The sequence below is a fragment of the Octodon degus genome, unplaced genomic scaffold, assembly GCF_000260255.1.
Source record: "Octodon degus isolate 3935 unplaced genomic scaffold, OctDeg1.0 scaffold00279, whole genome shotgun sequence".
In the NCBI taxonomy this organism is placed as follows: domain Eukaryota; kingdom Metazoa; phylum Chordata; class Mammalia; order Rodentia; family Octodontidae; genus Octodon; species Octodon degus.
The window spans coordinates 510,532-519,716 of NW_004524855.1; the positions used below are offsets into that span (position 1 = coordinate 510,532).

A 9,185-nucleotide genomic window follows, 5' to 3' on the forward strand; every position below is an offset into this window, starting at 1 on the left:
CCCAAATTTTTCCCCCCTTCCATTTTGTACTCTGCGCAGGTGTTGTAGAGGCTATTTCACAAGAAACTTCTAAAGAAGGGTATTCAGGATGGCTTGGAGTGAAGGATGTGCTTGCAGGTCCCCAGCTAGGAAGGGTTTCTTCCATTAGAGTCGGCCTGCTGCCTGAACAGCTCATCCCAGGATTCGATGTACAGACAGAAGAAAGGAGTTCTGAGGTCTGGGGCAGGCCACTCTGGACTGTCAAGTCGGCTTGGACTAGTCTCAAAAACAAGGAATTGCCCTCTGGCCCATGACAATTTATGAGATAGGAACAACACAGTGTTGTGGAGGCCGAGACAAGCCTAGTGAATTCGAGGTCTGCCTGGGCTACACAGCAAGACTGTCCTTAAAAAAGAGAAAATGGCATTATGGGTCATGCCTGTAATACTCAGGAGGCTGAGGCAGTAGGACTTCCCCAAGATCAAAGCCAGGTTACACTGTCAAAAACAAGCCCAACTGTGTGTGTAACAATCCCACAGATTTTTTTCAACAAATATGGAGCCGTTTACAAATGTACGTGTCACCCCTGTGCAGGGGCCATCCCTGTATCGTTCGAGATTTTGTGCACTGCGCTGCCAAAGCGCGCACCTTTCTCGCAGGGCTGGGTACGCACCCCCTGCACCACTGCGCGACACCCCACTGCGCGGCACCGCGGCCTGGGAGGGCGGGCCGGCAAGGCGCAGGCGGGAGCGTCCCCATCTACACTGGAGGGGAGCCGGGGCGCCGGGTGCCCGGCCCACGACCGGGAACCGCCCGCTCCCAGGCGGCCTGTGCTCCGCGTCACGCCTTGACGCGCGCCCCTCGCGCTCCTCCGGGCTTCTTCCGGCCCGCGCCGGCGTATGACGTCACCACCCGTGCTGGAAGTAGGCGGGAGACCGGAAGCTGGTGCTGGGAGGGTACAGATGACCGGAAGTGGGCACCGGGTGGCGCCGCCTGCCCCCGGAGCCGGTGTGGGGGCGCGCGGCGGGGGCGCGCGGCGGGGGCGGGGGCGGGGGCGGGGCTTGCAGGCGAAGTCGGGGACCCCCGCTTCCCCGGGTGCCCCTTTCTGTGGGGCGCCCCGACAGCGCGGCCATGAAGCTGAAGCTAAGGAACGTGTTTCTCGTCTACTTCCTGGTGTCGATCGCCGGCCTGTTCTATGCGCTGGTGCAGCTGGGTGAGCGGGGCGGGCGGGCCTCTCCCCTGTGCCGCGTGACCGCTCCTGCGGCCCGGCCCGTTCCTGTGACCTTGTCACGTGCCCTCCCGGGCTGTCCGCGGTTTCGCTAGTGTGGGCTGGTTTGTTTCTGCCGCGTCCCCAGCATCAGGGCCGTGTCCTCGGGAGCGGGCGATGGCAGCTCCAGTGCAGGGTTCCCCGGGGTAGCATGCACGCCTGTGCCTTAGGAGTCGAACGCCGAAGGGAGGCCCGAGAGTGGGGCGGGACGGATGCAGTCGGCTCAGTATCTAGATGAAGACTTACAGGGCAGGGGTGCAGCGCGGTGCCGACGTAGCATGTGCGAGGGAGCGCTGCGTCCCATACCCAGTTTTTTGGGGCGGGGAGAGAGAGGGGAGAGGGTAGAGGGAAAAGCAATATGATGCACTAAGGTGGAAGGAGGTTACTGTTGAGGTGCAGATAGGCCGAGAGCTGAGAGAGAAGGCAAGGGGAGCCTGCACATGCTTGAGTTAATGTCTTTGGATTGTGAACGATCTGGGGTTCTCCGGCCCCCATTCTTTTCTCTGTCGCCGCTTCTTGGGACCAGGCCAGCCCTGCGACTGCCTTCCTACCCTGCGAGCAGCGGTTGAACAGCTCCGGCAGAAGGATCTGAGGATTTCCCAGCTGCAGGCTGACCTCCGTCGTCCGCCTGCCGTCCCTGCCCAGCCCCCTGAACCCGAGGCCCTGCCGACCATCTACGTCATTACCCCCACCTATGCCAGGTATGGGTGCTGGGCACCCAGGAGGACTGCATCCTCCCTGAGGTTGAGGGTGAATGAGGGGGGTGCTGGGCTTATTAAACTACAGCATGCCAAACAATGGGATAGATGAACCCAGAGTTTTAAAGTTTAACTCAAAGAAATTATGAGCTTGGGGCCAGGGAGATGGCTCAGTGGAATAAGCGTTTCCCTGGCAAGCGCAAGGGCCTGAGTTCAATCCTCGGTTCTGTCACCAAAAAAAAAAACAAGGAAAGAAATTGGGATTTGAGAAATAGCTTACTGAAGTAGAGAGCTTGCCTATCGCGAGCACGGTCCTTTTTTATCTCTAGTTAGTTTTATTATTTATTTACTTTTTGGTACTGGGGACTCAAACTCAGGACCTTGTGCTTGCCGGGTGGGTGCTGTGCCACTGAGTTATATCCCTAGACCTTTTCTTTATTTTTTGTTTTTTGGTGGTACCAGGGATCGAATTCAGGACATTGCGCATGCCAGGCAAGCACTTATTCCACAGAGCTATCTCCCTGACCCCTGCTTTTTAAAACAGTATTGTCATCAAGTATGGTTATTCCTGCCGACGTGCTGGTGTGTGCCTGTAGTCCCAGGAGGGATGGGACTTGGGAGGCTGAGGGATCACTGCAGGTTTGAGGCCCGCCTGGGTTACAGAGTGAGTCCAAGGATAGCCTGAGCTGCATAACGAGACCTGTCTCAAAAAGACAAAAGGGGAATGAGGTGGGGACGTAACTCATTGTGCAGCACCTGCCCTGCAAGTGTGAGGTCCTAAGTTTAATTCCTGGTACCAAACAAAGGATGGTTCTTCCTGTTTTACAGTTGGGTAGGCTTGAAGTACAAAGACACTTTCCCATAGTGTCTGTCCCACCTGTTACTGCCAAATCTGGGACTCAAACCAAGATCTGGGCCAAGCATAGGGTGCATGTCTGCCATTGCAGCACTCGGGAGACTGAGGCAGGATTGCTGTGAGTTGCTGGTCACTGTGCCAGAACTACATGGCATGACCCTGTCTCAAAAACTAAAAAAAAAAATCCTGATCTGTCTGACCCTCCCTTAACTTACAGCCCCATCCCCACCCTCCAGAGCCCCAGGGTGGAGGAGCAGGGTGGCTGAGGGTCAGCAGGTGTGTGAGGGCCTGGGGGGGGCCCGAGCAGAGCTGGGCTGCAGTGTGCCTTCCTGCCTGTCCCACAGGCTGGTGCAAAAGGCTGAGCTGGTGCGACTCTCTCAGACCCTGAGCCTGGTGCCCCGGCTGCACTGGCTGCTGGTGGAGGATGCTGAGGGCCCCACCCCACTGGTCTCAGGGCTGTTGGCTGCCTCCGGCCTACTGTTCACTCACCTGGCAGTCCTTACACCCAAAGCCCAGAGGCTCCGGGAGGGTGAGCCCGGCTGGGTGCGGCCCCGGGGTGTGGAACAACGGAACAGGGCCCTGGCCTGGCTCCGGGGCCAAGGGGGCGCCATTGGTGGGGAGAAGGACCCGCCACCCCCGGGGTCCCCGGGTGTCGTGTACTTTGCTGATGATGACAACACCTACAGCAGGACTCTCTTTGAGGAGGTGAGGGCTGTGGGGGTTGGGGAAGGGGTCTGCAGCAGCGCTGTGGCTGCAGGGTGAGAAGGGGGGGGCATGCTGGGTGGCTGTTCTGTTCTCCTTCCTGGGGCCACCCTGTCCCCTCTCTTGATCTCTGGCAGATGCGATGGACCCGGGGTGTCTCAGTGTGGCCAGTGGGGCTGGTAGGGGGCCTGCGTTTCGAGAGTCCTCGGGTGCAGGATGGCCGGGTGGTGGGGTTCCACACAGCGTGGGAGCCCACCAGGCCCTTCCCTGTGGACATGGCGGGTTTTGCGGTCGCCCTGCCCCTCCTGCTGGCCAAGCCTGATGCACAGTTTGATGCTGCTGCCCCCCGGGGCCACCTGGAGAGTAGCCTTCTGAGTCACCTCGTGGACCCCAAGGACCTGGAGCCACGGGCTGCCAACTGCACCCGGGTAGGGGAGGCAGGGGCGGGCAGGTGCTGGGGACATGGGGTGGCCCTGGGACTGGGTATCTGTGCAGGGGAAATCTCAGACCCTGTCCACTTTGCGTGCTCTACTGAAAGACAAGATGGGAGTGGGTCCTGTCACCATGGGAACTGTAGGGCAGAGGGGCAGAGCCACCAGTTTTCTCGAGCTCCAGGCTTAACCACTTTGTGGCCAGCACTGAGTGTAGAGGGCTGCACCCTGGCCTGGCCCCACCTCACATCCTCTGCCAGGTGCTGGTGTGGCACACGCGGACGGAGAAGCCCAAGATGAAGCAGGAGGAGCAGCTGCAGCGGCAGGGCCGAGGCTCTGACTGGGCTGTGGAGGTGTGACGGTCTCACTTGACTTCCGGAGGTGTTTCGTGCATAATTCATGGGGCTCCAGGCCTGACCCTCACCAAGGTGTGGCCCAGTGGCCCCTCCTCCTGGAGACCTGCCATGCAGCTGTACCCACAGGCTGGCGACAGGTGGTCAGCCAGGGACAGATAGACTGGGGGGATGAGTAACTTATTGGGGTTGGCGGGTGGGGGCTGGGGGACCTGGGCAGGGCCCTCCTCACCTGAGCATGTGAACCCCCTCCCGCCTCCAGAATAAATACCCTGCCCAGTTCTCTTTTGTGTGGCACAGCCCTCCTGCCTCCTGCCAGGCTGCGGCTGGTAGGAGCTGGCAGCCTGGCTTCCCCTGGGAACAGACTCCTCAGGGCCCATCCCCATGAAGAGACGCCCAGTGACAGTGGCTTCTCTCCCAAAGCTTTATTACGGCATCTGTACAGAAGCAGTACAGTCCTCCCTGTCCATCCCAGAGGTGGATGAGGACACCTATTCTGTCTAGCTTGTGGGCTTTCTTAATGCAGGCCTTCCTGGCAGGGATCTGAGCGCCCCATCTATGACTTCCCACTGCCCTGGCCTCTAGGCCTCAGGCAGGCTCTCTGGGGCAGGGGCCTCTTCTGGGGGTGCCTCAGCAGGTGTTGGCCTGTGGGCATTGCCTCCCTGCAGCCAGGCTGTCTTCAGCATGTCCTTGAGTCCTCCAGGGAGGAGGTAGCCCTGGGTGTCTTCCTCCCCATCTGTGACCCCACCAAGCCCCTCCAGCGCTGTCTGCAGGTACCGAAGGCCAAGCAGCACCAGCACCTACAGGGAGAAGGGGAAGTGTGGGATGGGGCTGTGGGTGGAACCCCAGGGCAAAGCAGCCCAGTACTCCCCCTCACCTGCAACAGGAAGGTGAACACCAGCACACTGCCCAAGGTGCCTGCCAGGCCCTGAAGATGATCCAGCAGTACCTCATGGCACCCCTGGGGCCAGAGGTTTAGGTTGGGCTGCCGGGGATCAAAGAGTGGGTGGGCATAGGGGTCAGAGAGGTGGCTCTGCAGGCAGGGCCTAGGGGAGTGGGGGTTGCAGCAAGAGAAGGGGACACCGTCGGTCAAGTAGAGGCCTTCTACATTGCTCTGGATACGGCTGCAGTGAGAACAGACAGGGTGGTGGTGGGGGTCGGCAGTATGGAGGGAAAGTGATGTGTTTTGGGGCTGGGTGCTGAGTGCCATGTGGGCGTCTCCGTCACCTGCGCCGCCCCTCCCCCACCAGCAGTTTGCGGTAAAGGAGGCGAGGCAGCCCACCTGGTATCTGCCTGCAGCCTGGGGTTGCAGTGACCCTGGCAGGGCATGACTCGGTGGCCTCAGCCGCTGCCCATTTGGGTGAGGAGGGGGCTTCAGGTGGGGGCGGGGGGCAGAAGTCACTCACTCGGCCGTGTCCTGGTCGCTGGGGTCAAGGTAGCGGCTGCTCACCCACTGAACCCCAAACCAGTCCTTGTAGCCGTGCCTCCCGCAGCATCGGTGCCTGAGCTGCAGCTCGTCCATCAGGCGCTTAGCGTGGCAGTGTCCAGGCACCTCTGTGTCCTTGTAGTGGGCTAGGGCGGACCCCAGGCCCTCCTGCAGCCCTGTGTCCAGGCCCGCAGGCAGTGCCAAGGCCAGCCCCAGGGCGGCCCCCAGCAGCCCCCCACCGCCCAGTGCACCCACTAGTAGCAGTGGGCCCAGAACAGCGCGCCAGGTCGAGTAGCGCGTGGTGTCCAGGCTAGCCCGGCTGGCGCCTGCTCCCCCAAACCCCATTCCCAGCGCCGTGGCACCTGCCAGCAGCGCAGTCCGGGGCAGTGCTGGGAAGGAGCAGCTCGGAGTCAGGAAGGTGCCCAAGGTGCGAAGTTGCGCCAGGAGGTGCGCGGCGCTCAGCAGCACCAGGCCGCCTGCCAGAGCCAGCAGCCAAGACAACAGCCAGAGCCCCTGTGCCAGGCGCACGCGGGCCCCGCGAGGCAGCGGCAGGGCCAGCACGGGCGCCATCGGGACAGGCAGACGGGATGGGACAGGGACAGGCAGGGCTGAGTCAGCGCGGCTCGGCTCCAGCGGGCTAATGCGGCTCTGACCCCAATACCCTGGGCAAGCGCCCTGCCACCCTGGGTCCCTCCCTCCATTGGGACAGCCTTGACATATGTGGAGGGGTGCTTCACCTGCCCAATCCCAGGCGACCGCTCCCCCACCGTGGGAACAGCCTGGACATCCCCACGGGGACAGCTCCCCCAACCTGGAGACAGCTTGGACACCCCCACGGGGGCACTTCCCGTCTGCTTGGGGACCGCCCCGCCCCTTTCCGTGCAGACAGCCTGCCCTGCCTCGCGGAAGTGGGGTCCCAAGCTACCGCGGGGCGGAGATCTGGGCGGACGGGGAGGGGCTGCGCCACCCGCGCTTCCTGCGCCGGCGTCCGGCTGTTTGCGCGCCGCGAGCCCGCCACCCACAGCGCCCCGAGCCCGCATGGGGACGCGAAGGGCCGAGTCAGCAGCGGTGTAGACGCTGCCGTCGCGAGCTGTGGGCTGCATGGACGGGGCCGCGGGGCCCGGTGAGTTCGGCTGGCAGCTGTCCCCATCCCTGTGCCCCGGCTCCTCCCGCTGTCACCCAGGCCTGGGTGTCTGCGGACCGCACCGTGGGTAGCGCCTCTGTCCGTCCCGTCGCGCGGCCTTGGGTCCGCCGTGTCCCTGTTGCCAGCTCCCGGGTCATGTCCCATCTTCCCCGTCCAGTCCAGTCCTGTCCCGTCCCGTCCATCCAGGTCCTGTCCGCGCTCACAGCCGGCGTTCTTGTCTGTCCCAGGTGCGGGCACCGCCCCTGAGGCCCTGCGGGCGTTGAGCAGACGGCTGCAGGCGCAGGAGGAGGAGATGGAGCTCGTGAAGGCCGCTCTGGCCGAGGCGCTGCGCCTGTTGCGAATGCGGACCCCAGACAGGGACGGGGACAGGGACAGGTACGGGGACAGGTGGGGACTAGGCCAGGTTAAGGGGCAAGGGCCGGCTGGGGACAGGAACAGGCAGGAGCAGACACGGGCATGGGCAGGGGCACACCACGCCTCCTTCCCCATTGCTGTCTTGCAGCTCTTTGGCTCCCCCGGGCCTGCCGCCCCACTGCAGCCCAGCCCTGGTGAGCCGGGGCACCCAGACGGAGCCCCTGGAGGACTCTACGCCGGGCCCGGGTCCTCTCAGCCTAAGCAATGGACCCCCGGGCCCACGGGCGGGCGGTGAGGTCCCTGGCGGGGCGCCCTCTGAAGGCGGCAGCTGCAGCAGTGGGGCCGGGTTGCCGGGACCTCCCGGGGTGCTCAGACCAGGGCAACCCTCAGCACGCCTGGACACGTAGGTGACCTGGGCCACCTGGGAGTGGTGGGCTGTACCTGTCGACCAGGCCACCACCTACTTGTCTGCTTTGCTAGGCCCCGGAGAAATTCGTCTTCATCCTCCCCATCGGAGCGACCTCGGCAGAAACTGTCTCGCAAGGCTGCGTCCTCTGCCAACTTGTTGCTGCGCTTGGGGAGCACAGAAAGGTGGGGAGGGCTACCTGCTCCCCTGGGGGGTCTCTTATCGTCGCCCAACAGTGCTGGTCTCCACTGCCCAGCGCCAGGACCTCAGGGGGTCACAGCCGTCTCCTGAGGGGTCTCGATGCCTTTCCTGAAGCTCCAGTGATCTGAGTAGGTTCCCTCCCCATACCACCGTGTCCCTGTGCGCTCACTGCTGGGGGCAGAGGACAGCAGGGGACCCGGAACCAGAACAGTGCCTCAGGTCTTTCCCAGGTTTCTGCTGAAGAGACGATGTCAGATGTCACCTCATCATCCAGTAACAGTGACCTCTGGGAAAACTGTGGACAGATGGGGCTGCCTCTGTCCCATGGGGAAGTGGAGGGGGCAGGTGGGAGGCCCTGGTGCTAATATTCCTGAAAGCTGTGTGACCTGGGCTTGCCCCTCTTCCTTTCTTGTGACACTGAGCTTGAACCCAGGACTCTCACATGCTAGAGTGCCTTATCCCTGCAATACAACCCCAGCCCTTAAGCAAACTTTTTTAAAGTTTTTGGGTCTGAACTGTGGACCTTTACACTGAGCTGCAACCCAAGCCCTTTTGACTTATTTTTGAGACAGGGTTCTGTTGAGTTCTAAGTCTCCAGAGGAACTTCCTTTCTTGGGTCCTCCCACAGTCCCTGACCCTTACACTTCTCTCCCCCTGCAGCCGTGGGGGCAGAGATCCCCCGTCCAGCCCTGGGGGCCCTGGGTCTCGGAGGAGCAACTACAACCTTGGTATGTGTGCGGCCTGGGGATGGCCCAGGTCTTTTTCTCTTTTGTGGAAGCTTGGGGTGGTGACACCCCCTCCTCTTGCAGAAGGCATCTCAGTAAAGATGTTCCTCCGCGGCCGCCCCATCACCATGTACATCCCGTCTGGCATCCGCAGCCTGGAGGAGCTGCCTAGTGGGCTCCCCCCTACGACTCTAAACCTCGACTGGGTGTATCCTACCCGGATTTCAGGAAGCTCTCCCCAAGTTGCCTGCTGGGCTTGAGAGGCTGGGAGCTCAAGTTCTCTGCTCCTGTCCTGCAGTGTCCATGTGTCCCTCTGCACCTCCTCCTTCCAGGCCACTTTCCTTGACGTGGTCCCTGCCTAGATATGGGTACCGGGGCCGGGACTCCCGCTCCAACCTGTTTGTGCTACGCTCTGGGGAAGTGGTATACTTCATTGCCTGCGTGGTTGTGCTGTACCGGCCTGGGGGCGGTCCTGGGGGGCCTGGAGGCGGGGGTCAGAGACACTACCGGGGGCACACAGACTGTGTCCGATGGTGAGGGCCTGGTGGGGACTGGCCTGGCAGGGAGAGGGGCTGGAGGTGGTGACTCGGGTGGTCTCGAGGAGTTCACCCTCCCCAGTGTGTCATTTCTTTTTTTTTTTTTT

General features: G+C 62.2%; 3 protein-coding genes across 6 annotated transcripts in view; 2 read left to right on the forward strand and 1 right to left on the reverse strand.

Moving 5' to 3' along the window:
* Positions 1 to 1,003: 1,003 nt before the first annotated feature.
* B3gat3 (beta-1,3-glucuronyltransferase 3) lies at positions 1,004 to 4,568 on the forward strand. Its single transcript, XM_004646711.3, has 5 exons — positions 1,004 to 1,192; positions 1,773 to 1,947; positions 3,145 to 3,505; positions 3,640 to 3,930; positions 4,194 to 4,568. Exons 1-5 carry the CDS (start codon positions 1,111 to 1,113, stop codon positions 4,290 to 4,292), a joined length of 1,008 nt encoding a protein of 335 aa, XP_004646768.1. The 5' UTR covers positions 1,004 to 1,110; the 3' UTR covers positions 4,293 to 4,568.
* A 128-nt stretch (positions 4,569 to 4,696) lies between these two features.
* Rom1 (retinal outer segment membrane protein 1) lies at positions 4,697 to 6,570 on the reverse strand. The gene is made up of 3 exons (XM_004646744.2): positions 5,693 to 6,570; positions 5,164 to 5,410; positions 4,697 to 5,086 (listed from the first exon to the last, which is right to left on the reverse strand). The coding sequence occupies exons 1-3, from the start codon at positions 6,280 to 6,282 to the stop codon at positions 4,868 to 4,870; spliced, it is 1,056 nt and encodes a 351-aa protein (XP_004646801.1). The 5' UTR covers positions 6,283 to 6,570; the 3' UTR covers positions 4,697 to 4,867.
* Positions 6,571 to 6,699: 129 nt separating this feature from the next.
* Positions 6,700 to 9,185, forward strand: part of Eml3 (echinoderm microtubule associated protein like 3) — a 7,322-nt gene continuing 4,836 nt past the window's right edge. Inside the window, exons 1-7 of one of the 4 annotated variants that reach the window (XM_023707033.1) lie at positions 6,700 to 6,835; positions 7,084 to 7,231; positions 7,359 to 7,613; positions 7,691 to 7,801; positions 8,478 to 8,545; positions 8,627 to 8,750; positions 8,905 to 9,075. In XM_023707033.1, coding sequence (XP_023562801.1) covers positions 6,814 to 6,835; positions 7,084 to 7,231; positions 7,359 to 7,613; positions 7,691 to 7,801; positions 8,478 to 8,545; positions 8,627 to 8,750; positions 8,905 to 9,075 — 899 coding nt within the window. In that variant the 5' untranslated portion in view covers positions 6,700 to 6,813. Of the gene's footprint in view, positions 6,836 to 7,083; positions 7,244 to 7,358; positions 7,614 to 7,690; positions 7,802 to 8,477; positions 8,546 to 8,626; positions 8,751 to 8,904; positions 9,076 to 9,185 lie in introns of all 4 variants that reach the window. The other 3 variants (XM_004646712.2, XM_023707031.1, XM_023707032.1) reach the window with 3 other exon arrangements.